This window comes from Brassica napus, chromosome C1 (assembly GCF_020379485.1).
Source record: "Brassica napus cultivar Da-Ae chromosome C1, Da-Ae, whole genome shotgun sequence".
Classification (NCBI taxonomy): Eukaryota; Viridiplantae; Streptophyta; class Magnoliopsida; order Brassicales; family Brassicaceae; genus Brassica; species Brassica napus.
This window is the reverse complement of record NC_063444.1, coordinates 31,090,938-31,104,786: the sequence shown is the minus strand read 5'-3', so window position 1 is coordinate 31,104,786 and position 13,849 is coordinate 31,090,938. Positions and strand designations below refer to the sequence as shown.

The 13,849-nt window shown below is 38.0% G+C and overlaps 1 protein-coding gene and 1 non-coding gene across 2 annotated transcripts; one reads left to right on the top strand and one right to left on the bottom strand.

Moving 5' to 3' along the window:
- Positions 1–6,342: 6,342 nt before the first annotated feature.
- On the top strand, positions 6,343–6,449 carry LOC125581093. Its single transcript, XR_007318804.1, has one exon. It is a non-coding gene; the product is annotated as a small nucleolar RNA R71 (small nucleolar RNA).
- Positions 6,450–7,037: 588 nt separating this feature from the next.
- On the bottom strand, positions 7,038–13,503 carry LOC125579936. The gene is made up of 3 exons (XM_048743846.1): positions 12,971–13,503; positions 12,474–12,730; positions 7,038–7,099 (listed from the first exon to the last, which is right to left on the bottom strand). Exons 1-3 carry the CDS (start codon positions 13,501–13,503, stop codon positions 7,038–7,040), a joined length of 852 nt encoding a protein of 283 aa, XP_048599803.1.
- Positions 13,504–13,849: the final 346 nt, after the last annotated feature.

The following is a 13,849-nucleotide window of genomic DNA, read 5'->3' as shown; positions in this document are numbered from 1 at the left end:
AAGAAAGCTAGCCTAGGGCGATGGATCAGATATCAAGCGAACATGAGCCAAACAACTATTCAAGGAGAAATTCCAAACAAGTCTAGAACTCAAAAAACATATAAAGTTCGACCCATTGTCGTGGCGTCTCCCCTTTTATCAAGCAATCCTAATGCCTAAACTGTCGTTTGGATTAGAATATGAAGACGAACATTAAGTTCAGATTCGATTAGTTCACAACTCGCCCTAACATCTACTTTTGCTGGCTAGGGACGAGTTTCCCATTCATGTTATTTCTAGCAACCTAAAACACTTTTAATTAATAGATTAAACTTAGAATCAAGCACTAAGTGGTTAACTTGATGCAGGTTTTAAGTGTAACAATGAATGGAGACAATCAAACAATAATCCGTATTTGTATTCAGCTCATGAATCTCAATATCCTAACACCCTAGACTAAGCAAGCTGACTACTCAGCCATGGAATAAAAAAACACAGAGATGGAGACTGAAATAAACATGGATATGAATGAAAAATAAGTAAATATAGGGTTCAAGGGATTCTTCTCTAAATCGAGAGAAATGGCCTTCTCCCTTTACAAACTAGCAAATCCCCAAGGTACAAAGCTCTCTTGTCTGGTTTCTTCTCCAAAAATAGCGTAGAATAATAATAGAAAACAAGAAAATATATATTTTAGGTCTCTGGCGGCTGCATGAGATAAAATTGGGATGATTAGGGCAAATCTCGAAATATTAGATGTTTCTACAAAATCTCTGCCACTGGAACATGCACTCGGGTTGCTCCGCTCGGAACAACCAATCGGACTGCTCTAAGTGAAAAACTCCAAATTGCACTCTTTTCTGTCCTTTTTGCTCCAAGTGGCCTATCTTCCCTCATGTACAACTCCAGACCTGTAATGACTCGAAAATGACTAGGAAGACTCGATAAAGACTTGAAAACCAATTAGAAGACATATATACAAGATGTCAAAAACACCATATATCAATTCCCCCAGACTTAGATCCTTGTTTGTCCACAAACAATGTCAAGTATCAAGAACAGGGAGCACTACAAGAAAAATCGTTTTGATAGCACTAGAGTATATCATTTTTTACCTTTCTGCTATGGTTGACATACCCCTTAATTTAGATAGCGTTTGTATATTTGGAAACGCTATGATAGAGTGGTATATTCGGAAACGCTATAATAACGTATGTTTAATAGCAGAATATAATGAAATGCTATATTTAACTTTTTGAATTCCAGACCCTAAACAAGTTTTTAATCCCTAAACTATAAACACAACTTAAAACACTAATATTCTCATACTATAACTTCGGATCTTAAATATAAACTCGAAGTTTACTCTTTTTAATCTTAATATATAACTTTCAAAACACAAGCCTTAAATCTCCAATAAAACTCTAACAATATAAACCCTAAACCACATACTTTAAGATATATCATAAGAACATTAAATCTCAAACTTTAAATAAAATATAATTTCTATAATATATATCCCAAACTGTGTATAATATTTCAAATTTACATTATACAATTCAGAAATAAAAATAAAAACATTAAATAAAAAGCAACACAAAAAGATGATTATAGATAAATGACCATATAATTCTTATTAGTTTTATTTTGGGCCTTTGATTAGTTTTGATCCAAAGGCTCAAAATCACTCTTTTGTGATCTTCCTCCTTCATTCTTATTGGTCCATTCTTCAAAATTTGGATTAATATTTCTGACCATTTTGTAATCCAATGGCCAAGAATTCATCTTTTCATTTTCCTTCTTCTAAACTCTATCGATCTCTTCCTCTGTACCATTCTATTTATCTCCCTCACTGTCTCAAACACACACACACACGATTCATGTAACACACATCTCCTTTGTCTGTAACGTAACACTCTCCTCACACACACACGAATCTGAAGGTGGAGTCGAACCCAGCGACCGCGGATCTGAAGATGCTTGACCACCGCCATCCCTTTCGCGACCGTCTCTCTCACCACCACCGGTCACCTCTCTCTCTATTTCTCTTTTAAATCTTGTTTTCTGTTCTCGTTAAAAGTGAGAAAGAAATGGTGATTGTTAGCAGATGTGGTGGTCATTGGGTTTACGGCTAGGAGGCGATGGAGAAGCTTGTGGTGTGAGCAGAGGTGGTGGTCATGGGGCTTGCGGCGAGGAGGCGAGAGAGAAGCTGGTGGTCGGAGCAGAGTGGTGGTCATGGGGCTTGCAGCGAGGAGGCGACAGAGATGTTGGTGGCCGTGAGAAGAGGTTGTGGTCATGGGGCTTGCGGCGAGGAACGGAGAAGTTCGTGAGGAGGCTGGCTCAAGATGATTAGGATTTGATTAGGTTTAATTAAAATTAGGTTAGATTAGATTTATTTTTTTAAACATTTGGTTTTGTGTTAAGTGTAAACCGATTCTTATCTTCTATCAAATGTAATTTATAATGTTTAATAAAAAAATAATTTATTATGTTTTTTAATTATTAAACCTACAAATATATAATTTTAAAATAAATAATTCTAAAATAAATAAATTTAATGTAAATAATAACGATAAAGAAACACTATTAAAAAATATTTAATTGCGTATAGAAAACGCTATAATATATAATAATAAGATAGCAAAGAAAAAAACCGCTACCTAATTTGTTTGACCTACTATGACGGGCGATGATACATCACTTCATAAACCGCTATTGTATCGTTAGATACGAAAAGCCTTTTTTTCTTGTAGTGGAGAAAGGTTTGAAAGTGTGGAAACTCTCCTATTCTCAGCAACCATACTTTAACCACAAATCTCTGAACCATATAAATAGTAAAACTAGGACAACACACCCTTACCAAAACCCCTCTAACTGCTGTTCAAGATCGGCTTCATACTCTACATCTCAAACCTGCAAAAGCTACACTTACCATACAAAGCTCCTTTCATTCAATTAAGAGTTGCGTGAACTTCTCATCACAAGCATTATTCAGGGTAGACGGTCTAGGTATTGAACAAGTTATTTGATGGTGGAGTTAAGAGTATTTAGGGGCTACCATTTTTTGTAGAGGATGCAGGATATCACGCAAAATAGCAAGAGAGGATAGATCCATTGATGTCCACAACCTCAACTCGTTTTTGCTACCTCTGGAATGATGTTTCTGCTCTATCTGGATCAACCGTCTGGCTATCAGATCACCTGCATGCTCTTTATGTTTTCAACTTGGCATCCTACTCTTTTGCTCGACTTTCCCAGTGGCTCATGTTTCTTTGATTTCTTCTCCCTTCTCCTTCACCTTATTCTGTTTTTTTTTTAAGACTGATATGGTGATGTGACGAAGAAGGAGGTATACATGATGGCTCTGAGTGCCACCGGTGGTTCTGATTTCGCAACCATTCTGGTTCTCCACCCCTTCTCTTGCGCAGTTCTTTGCTTATGGAGTGGTTGCTCCCTTAATCTGTTTGTTCTCTTTTCGGACTGAATTTCTGCAGAAGTAACGAGTAATAGGCTGCGTTGATCCTTTTCTCTCCGACCTTTTTGCACATATCTGCATATATGACACTGAAAAACAAATGCATGAAGGTGGAATAAAGGCTAAGGTGCAGGGTAGAAACTAGCTAAAGATGAGTTAGCCACTCAGGATCAGCTAGATGAATAAAAAGGATAAGAAGTCCTGAGTGTATTCTCGTTTCCCTGATCTAATGCCAATAATAAGAAGAATTGCAGTCAATATTAGGTTCAAGTTAAATGGAGCTGAGTCTTTCCAGTGTAACCTCGACAAGCCGAAATCTTCTGGAGAACCAAATGAGATAATGTCAGGGTGTTCTAGGTCCACATGTGTGTCTTTCGTCACTGAGGTCACTGAATAAGATAACTAAAGCACGAGGTGGTTAGTGATCAACACAGAATAATGTCCTAATTGCCACAAAGTTTTGACTGACTCGATCCTAAAAACTGACTCAAACTGACTCAAAAGAAAAACAAAAGAAAGAAACAAGTTAGTAAACGACGAAAACCCTCCCCCAGACTTACTTCACAACGTCCCTAGTGTGAAAATAAATCAGAGAGAAGGTGAAAACAAGAATAAACATTTTTTTGTGTGAGATACTTACTTGAGTGGAGCGGGTGCTCCACGAAAATTTTGGGTGTTCCATCGTAAGATCTCCGCCTGGAGCAGTCGTCCCTTCAGCAACCCAAAATTTTTAAGTATCTCGGATTTTTTCTGCTTTTTCACCTGAGACTCAATAAACTAAAACAAAAATAAGCAAACAAAAACAAAACCAAATTATATTCAAACTTACCAGTGAGTTTCCTCCCACCAAGCGCTTGGTTTAAGTCACTAGCTTGACTTGGTTGGTTGAGCATGAGGGCTTGTACCAAAACAAGCTCCACAATCAGACATGTTCAGCTTCAAAACTCTGCTCAACAACCCTTTCACAGCAGCTTCTCCTTTCTCTTTCAGCTCATGTGTGAGAATTACTCTGACTTTAGAGAAAGGTTTAGAGGTACCCTTGCACTTTACCTCACACTCAATGGATTTCTCATCACACAAGCGAGGTATCAAAGTCATCAAAGGGTCACAATTGACCCTTTTCTTCTGGATTTTTTCTTTCAACCTTGCATTCCCACTGAGTTTCTTGGTATCAGTGTGAAGATCTCCATCCAGGACTTCTTTGATCTCACTCTTATCTCCAAACTCCTTAGGAACAATTTTTGGATGTTCCCCTTTAACCACTGAGATGCAAGAGGCTTATCAGATTTGTGATTTGGTTGGGACAGCCTTGTAAAAAACCTTCTTGCTGATGTTGGAGAAGAAGACTCTCTTATTAGGCAGGTCGATGATTTCTCCCACTGTAACCATAAATGACCTTCCAAAAATCAAAGGCATCTGATAATCTTTGCTCATCTCAACAACCTGAAATTCAGAATGAATAATACAGTCCCCTACTTGGCCAGGAAGATTGCGAATGGTGCTATAAGGGACTGTCGTGTAAGAGTTTGCAAAAGCTAGAGTCAACAGAGAATGCTCAACATCAACAATGCCTAGCTCGTTTACAATCACCTTTGAGACAAGGTTCACACTAGACCCGGAGTCACAAAGTGCTTCCTTTAATTACACTCCAGCAATGGAACATGGAAAAGAAAACTTTCCAGGATCATCAACCTTAGGCAATACTCTCAGTACTGGTGTCAATGATTCAGTAAAGAGAGCATTAATTTCTTCTTGAGTTTCTCTGAAATTTTTGAAGAACATATGTAATGGCCGAATCTCCCAAGCATGTTCAAATGAGATATTTTGAGGAAGCCTTCTACCCATCTTCCTAAACCCAGCCAACTGCTCTGCACTAATGGGATCCATAAAATGTCTAGGTGGAATTGGGTATGGGATCTTCGGAAGATAGACTCGCACTGGTGGAATCTCCGTAGGTTCGTCGGGAGCAGTCACTTCAAAGCTAGCAGGTTGTTATGTTCTCTCTTTTGCACTTGGAGCAGTCTCTACAGACAGTTGGTCCGGTTCTTTTCCCTCAACGTTCTCACATCTCAGCTCTGTTGCATTACAATGATCAACTCTAGGATTCATCACACTCTTTCCAGGAAGGGTACCTTGATGCTTCTTGACACTTTTAGCTGTTTGAGCAATCTGAGCATCCATCTTCCTTATGTGACTAGCAACAGTGTCGTACTTTGTACTAAGCTCGGTGAACATGTTGTCCATTCTGTTGTTGATGTCCGTGGTAACCTGATTCAACGCCTTGGCCTGAACCTGTTGACCCTGAAACAGTTGTTGCATCATCATACCCAGACCCTTCAGCTCATCTAGTGGAGCAGTCGTAGGTGCAGGAGCAACCTGTTGAGCAGTCTGCTGCTTTTGGTTCTGGAACTGGTTGTGATGCGCCTGGCTCAGAACATAGGTTCTTCCTTGGTAATCCTTCTGATACCCTGTGTTCTGTCACTGATTGTTCTGCGCGTTGTCTACTGGTTTGTCTAGCTTAGGGTACGCAAAGAGATGAGCGTTGTTCCTCACGTTAGGGTTCGGGTGGTAGTTCTTGTACTGCCATCCTTGTCCTTTGACGTAGCTCACCTCTTGTTGATCGTCCACAGTGTTGTCTGCTTCAGGTGTGACATCTAAAGCATTGTTCTCTGGTGCGGCTTCTTCCATGATGAACACTTGACTTTGATTTCTCTTTATCAGCTGGTCAACCTTTGCCGCTAGATCGTGTATGCTGTTTACGTTCTTGGAGCGATCATTCTCCTTGTTCTTAGTGAGTGAGCTTGACGTCATATAATCGAGGAATCTAGAGCATTACGAAACTCATAGCTCACTCCATCATATAACACTTCCAGTATGTAAACGTCCCAAAACCATGGTGAGGGCATTCCCTTCGGTACTCCTTGGAACGTTCCCAAGCATCATAGAAAGGCTCGTCAGTCGTTTGCTTAAAATTGGAGATGTTATGCCTCAGAGCCGTGGTTTTGGAGTTCGTGTAGAAGTGACTTAAGAACGCTGCTCGGACCTGTTCCCATGTAGTAAGGGAACCGGTTGGGAGAGAATCTAGCCAGCGAGCTGCTTTCCCATCAAGAGAGAGTGGGAACATGGTGCATTTGATGTAGCCTGGTGGCACTCCATTTGTGCGAGAGAAGTTGCAGACTCTCTCAAAGTTCTCGATGTGGTCCATCAGAATTTTAGCTGCGCGGCTGTTGAACATCTTTTTCCGCACCAGGCCGATCAAAGCAGGCTTGATCTCATAATCGTGTCGAGTACAAGGAGGGGAGTTTATGGCAGAGCGAGTGGTAGGGAAGTTCCACAGGAGGTTCCGCTCTCCGATGGGAGCGCCTTTGTTGCTCAGCTTACTGTGCAGCAAGTTCAGCTGCTGCTTGCTGAGCAACTTGTTGTGCATTGATGGTCTGTTGCTTCTGCTGCATCTGTTGTTGCATGAGCGCCATTGCAGCAGTGAGATCATCCTGGTCTCTATTATCACCCATTGTGGTGTTAGTAGGCCGCGGGTGTTGACGGTTATGTCGTTCTAATCTTGTGAGCTCTTCGTTGCTAAGCGTTAATAATGGTCCTTGTGCGTTGATCCGAGTATGTCTACTGGGCATGCACATGGATCATTAGCTGCAACAAAGAGAGAAAAACAAGTTAGACGTCTTAGACTAATTATAGAACTGAAAAATAAAGGTAAATATATCTGGTCCCCGTCGCAACGGCGCGAAAACTTGATAGACTAAATATGTGTCTTTACTACAGCAAGCTAACAGTGTAGATGTAGTATTTTGAGATTCAATTCCAGAGGACTAGTTTACCCTTTATCTTTATGAGTTCAATATTAAGCTAAAACAATATGAGGGTTTTGAGTTTAAGGTATCGTAAGAAGCAAGTAACAGATTGGATTAAGGTTTTCAGATGATTAAGAAAGCTAGCCTAGGGCGATGGATCGGAAATCAAGCGAGCATGAGCCAAACAACTATTCAATGAGAAATTCCAAACAAGTCTAGAACTAAAAAAACATATAAAGTTTGACCCACTGTCGTGGCGTCTCCCCTTTTATCAAGCAATCCTAATGCATAAATTGTCGTTTGGATTAGAATATGAAGACAAACATTAAGTTCAGATTCGATTAGTTCACGACTCGCCCTAAGATCTACTTTCTCTGGCTAAAGACGAGTTGCCCATTCATGTTATTTCTAGCAACCTAAAACACTTTTGATGAATATATTAAACCTATAATCAAGCACTAAATGGTTAACTTGAGCATGCTTTAAGTGTAACAATAAATGGAGACAATCAAACAATAATACTTATTTGTATTCAACTCATAAATCTCAATATCCTAATACCCTAGACTAAGCAAAATGGCTACTCAGCATGGAACACGAAAACATATAAAGTTCGACCCACTGTCGTGGCGTCTCCTCTTTTATCAAGCAATCCTAATGCTTAAATTGTCGTTTGGATTAGAATATGAAGACAAACATTAAGTTCAGATTCGATTAGTTCACGACTCGCCCTAGCATCTACTTTCGCTGGCTAAGGACGAGTTGCCCATTCATGTTATTTCTAGCAACCTAAAACACTTTTGATGAATATATTAAACCTAGAATCAAGCACTAAGTGGTTAACTTGATGCATGCTTTAAGTGTAACAATAAATGGAGACAATCAAACAATAATACTTATTTGTGTTCAGCTCATGAATCTCAATATCCTAACACCCTAGACTAAGCAAACTGACTACTCAGCATGGAACAAGAAAACACAGAGATAGAGACTGAAATAAACATGGATATGAATGCAAAATAAGTAAAGATATGGTTCAAGGGATTCTTCTCTAAATCGAGAGAGATGGCCTTCTCCCTTTACAAATTAGCAAATACCCAAGGTACAAAGCTATCTAATCTGGTTTCTTCTCCAAAAATAGCGTAGAATAATAATAGAAAACAAGAAAAGATATATTGCAAGTCTCTAGCGGCTGCAGGAGATAAAATTGGGATGATTAGGGTAAATCCCAAAATATTAGATGTTTCCATAAAAATCTCGGCCGCGGGAAAAGGCACTCGGGTTGCTCTGCTCGATCGGGAACAACCAATTGGACTACTATGCGTGAAAAACTCCAAATTGCACTCTTTTCTGTCATTTTTGCCCCAAGTGACCTATCTTCTCTCATGTACAACTCCAGACCTGTAATGACTCGAAAAGGACTAGGAAGACTCGATAAAGACTTGAAAACCAATTAGAAGACATAAATACAAGATGTCAAAAACACCATATATCAAATAGATATAAATTTACATCATTTAGAAATATTTATAAATACATGATTTTAATTTTTTTTCCTCCTTAAAATATTTTTTATAAATTATTTTTAAGATCTAATACATGAGAAGACTTCCCGAGAAGTCTTCTAAGACTTCCTAGCCAGAGACAAGACTTCACAAGGTTATATTCGTAAAAGTGCATATATGTTTTTGTTTGGTCATAACGGAATGTTGTAATTTTACTAGTATTTTGAGTTTATTTTGCATTAAATTTAATTTTGGATATATTTTTACATTTTAAATTTAAATTTTGAGTCATTTTTGGATAATTCCCAAAAGTCTAGTACACAAATTGACAACCATAGGCACATTTCCTTCCATAAACGTAACAATAAATCTCTAACTAATTCCTTTGCATCAAATTCTAGTCCATTTTTAGCCTATCTAAATTACTACAAAATTTGAAATGTAGATTAATGTATATATATTATGTTAGTTTTAGAATCACAATAATACTAGGTTAAAATCTGCACCTTACGTGGAACGATCATTCGGTATACAAATCATTTTAGGTACACTATTATTTATATCGCATTTTTCACATATTATAAAATAATAAATATATATTGAATAATTGATATGCAAGTAACTATTACATATACTATTGAATTGGCACGAACACGTAAATCAAAGTAATCACTCTTTTGTTTAACAACTTTTTATGATGAATAAATCAAAACAATTATATTTACCTATTTTATGTGGTATATAGTTAAATTTAAATGATATTAACACACACACATATATATATATATAATATTTTTGTAATATTTTTATCTATTAAATAAAACTTCGCACTAATATGATTTTGTGATCATTTGTATTTTGTAACAAAATTTTTGAACTTCTGAAAAAGAAAAAAATTTATGTGGACTTTTCATAATTTTAATAATTTATAATCTCATTTAAAAATTCAATGCAAATTGCAAAATCAAAATATTAAGTTTTGAATACTTGTTCAATGAAAATTTAAGAAGTAAATTATTTATTTTTATATGGTATATAATTTAATTTAAACAGTGTTAAAAAAAAAAATATATATATATATACTTTTAATATGAATATCTATTAAGTTAGAATTTATATTCATATAGTTTTATGATCATTTGTGTCTTGTTATAACAAAAACAAATTAACCATTGATCACAATTTTTTTTTTTTTTTTGGCAACAGACATTAGACTCATGTTGACTCTGTAAACCAAATTGGTAACTCCGCATCCATGTGAACGACAAAAGATGGTTGTTTCCTAGAATTGCGTGCTAAGCTATCCGCCTGTAGGTTCTCCGTCCGGGGTACATGAACGATGTCTGAGTTGAGGAAATTTCTTTTTGGGTACATGAACGATGTCTGAGTTGAGGAAATTTCTTTTTAAAAGCTTAATGTCTTCTAGGTAACTTTCAAATGCTGGTCATTCTTCTGGTTCCAAAACCATCTTCACCAATTGAGAACAATCCGTTGCAAACGTAACTTGGAACTGTCTTAAATTCTTCATACATTCCATTGCCCAAATTAATGGCTCCACCTCCGAATGTAGAGGTGAAAGACATGCCCTTACATTCCTTGCCCCTAGTAAACCATCAAAACCCTGTAATGTGCTATACCAGCTTTGCCCTGAAAATAAGTCATTGTCTTTCCATGAACCATCTATGAAGCACCATTGTCCTGAAGTCGGTACTGTGGGTCTGTTCTGTGCCTGACGCTCCCTCGTTTGATCTTTTACTACATGTGCCTCAGCCCAAAGTGTTGATTCCAATTCTGCTATTTTCAGTGTGTCCCTTAGATCAATATCCAGATTACTAAACACTTTGTTATTCCGAACTTTCCATATATACCATAATAGCCATGCAAATTGGTGGTCATCCATCCTTGGATTGACTCTCCAAAATAGATGATCCATGTTGGTGAAAAAAGAACTAATAGGAAAAATATTGGGGTTCGATGGTATCTTAGATAAAGCTCATACTTGACGTGCTGGAGGACATTCAAAAAACACATGGTTTATTGATTCCTCCGGGTCTCCACATCAAGCACAACATATATCCCTTTGTATTCCCCTCGTTTGTAGATTTTTCATTACCGCTATACATCCTGAAAGGATTTACCATAAGAAATGTTGTATCTTCGGGGGGGCACCGCACTTTCCAGCAGAAAGCTTTTAGTATATCCACTGTGGGAGCATTAAATTCTGGTGGTTTTTTCCTATCAGGATAGACCCATTCCACTTGATAACCTGATTGAACCGAGTATTTTCCATTGTTAGTGAAATGCCATCCATTCCTATATTCCATCTGATTTCTACTTAAAGGTATACTTTCTATAATGTTTACATCATGACGATCCACCAAAGCCCTGATTGCCTGTAAATTCCATGTTCGGGATTCCGAGTTAATGAGAGAATCCACTGTGAGATCCGGGTAACTGTTTTGAAGGTTTTTGTTTGCTAGTCTCGGGCGAGTGGCTGGGATCCAAGGATCATTCCATACTGAAATAGATGAACCTGTACCCACCCTTTTAATTAGTCCTTTACAAACCAAAGATCTAGCAGAAATAATGCTCCTCTAGCCATATGATGGGGAGTATGAACGGATCGGTTCTAGGGGTTAAGCATTCCTATAGTACCGTCCTTTGAAGACTCTTGAAAAAAGAGTATTTGGCTTCTCAATCAGCCTCCACAATTGATTTCCAAGCATCGCCGTGTTAAAGACAATAAGATCCTTAAAGCCTCGTCCACCATTATCTTTAGGAACACATAATGTATCCCATGATTTCTAATGCATAGCTTTTGTGCTTCCTCCTGGACTCCACCAAAACTGAGCTACTGCACTTGTTAACTTTTTAAATGTAGCCTTCGGTAACCGATAAACAAACATCACATGATTTGGCAATGCCGTAACCACCGATTTAATAATAACCTCTTTCCCTTCTTTAGTAAAGACTCAAAACGTCCATCCATTAACCCTATTATCCAAGCGGTCTTGTACAAAGCCAAACACTTGTCCCATAGATCCTCCAAAGGCTTTCTGGTAAACCAAAATAAGATCTCATTCCTCCTATATTCTGGATTCCCAAAATATCTCTCAATTCTTGACGGCTGGATTCTTCAACTTTATGTCCAAATTGAATTGAGGATTTCTGAAAATTAATTTGTTGCCCTGAGACAGTCTCATATTCCTTTAGAATCCTAAGAGCATATGCAATGGTCATCCCCCAAGGGGAGTCCTTACCATTTTTTTATTATTAATTTTTTTTTTAAATAGTTAAGGATTTATATTAAGAAAGCTCGGTGCAATGGTGATATCTGATTAGGAGTCCTTAGAGAAAAAAAAAAATTTAAAAAAATGAAAAATTATTTTAAATTATTAGAAGTTAAAATATTACAATACATAGATTTTTTTTAAAAAAAGATACAATGATAAAACTTAAAATACACTAATTATTAATCTTCCTCACCAAATTTGTTCCAAATATTTTCGATTAAATCATTCTTCAATCGTTCATGTATTTGCCTATCACGAAGATCATTCCGATTGGGAAACATATTATTCAGATTTGTAGGCCTCTCGGTTTCGACCTCTGAACTTCTGGTGACGTCTCCTTCTGCAAATTCTGAAATATCGTAACGAATGTATCCATCTCGTTCATTTTCGACTATCATATTTTGTAGTATGATACATGCTCTCATAATCTTCCCTATCTTTGTCTTGTTCATTGAAAGAGCCGGGTTTTTCACAATCGCAAACCGGGCTTGTAGAACTCCAAAAGCCCGCTCCACATCTTTACGGGTTGCTTCTTGAACTTTAGCAAATAACTCTTGTTTAGGAGTTTGGGGGAGTGTGATAGATTGGATAAATGTTGACCATTCTGGATATATCCCGTCTGTGAGGTAGTACGCCAATTTATACGGATGCCCGTTGACCACGTTCTTTACCCTGGGGGCACGACCTTCTAAAATGTCATCAAAAACAGGAGACCGATCGAGGACATTGAGATCGTTTAAGGTACCCGGAGGACCAAAAAAGGCGTGTCATATCCAAAGATCTTGTGAAGCTACAGCCTCTAATACAATTGTCGGTTTTCTTGATCCACGTGTGTATTGTCCTTTCCAAGCGGTCGGGAAATTTTTCCACTCCCAATGCATACAGTCAATGCTCCCGACCATCCCAGGAAACCCGCGTGTCTCTCCAATATCGAGAAGTCGTCGAAGATCCGCCGGTGTGGGTCTTCGTAGATACTCATCTCCAAACAACCGGATGATTCCATCAGTGAACATATGTAAACACAAAAGTGCAGTGCTCTCACCAATTCGGAGATACTCGTCAACCGCATCAGTTGCAGAACCATAAGCAAGCTGACGAATTGCTGCCGTACATTTTTGAACCGGTGTATGACCAAACCTCCCGGTTGCATCTTGTCTATGTTGAAAGAACGGAATGTTCTCTGAGAGTTCATAGACAATACGCATGAATAAATCCTTATTCATGCGAAAACGCCGTCTGAACTGTGCCGAGTATGTCGCGTCTACGCTGAAGTAGTCATTCCATAAACGGTTATGGCCTCCTTCACGATATCGTTCTACATAAGCACGTCTCCGTCGATTATTTGGTTGGGGCTCCACAATATCATTGTGTGTTTCTTCGACGATTTGGTCGATAATATCATCCAATCTTTCGTCGACATCATCTGATGATGATGATGATGACATTAGTAGATATTCCTACGGTCAAAAAATATTATTATTTTCATTTGATCAAAAAGTATACTAAGAAGTAAACTTGAGTAGAGAGCTATTACAAGAGTAGAAGGAGATCTTGGTTCACAAATATTACAAAGCTTTCTGATGTTTAGTACAATGAGAAACATAGAGAGCTATTACATGGCCGAGTACTTATAGTACCTAAAAGTGGAAAACAACTACCCCGTCACTTGTGAGCTGGAACTACAATCCAAAATGCTCTCACTACTCCAAATGTATCCGTGACTACTTCATCTTGCTAAAGACCAAAACACTTAGACGCCTGTGACTACTTCACCTAACCTGCAACAACATA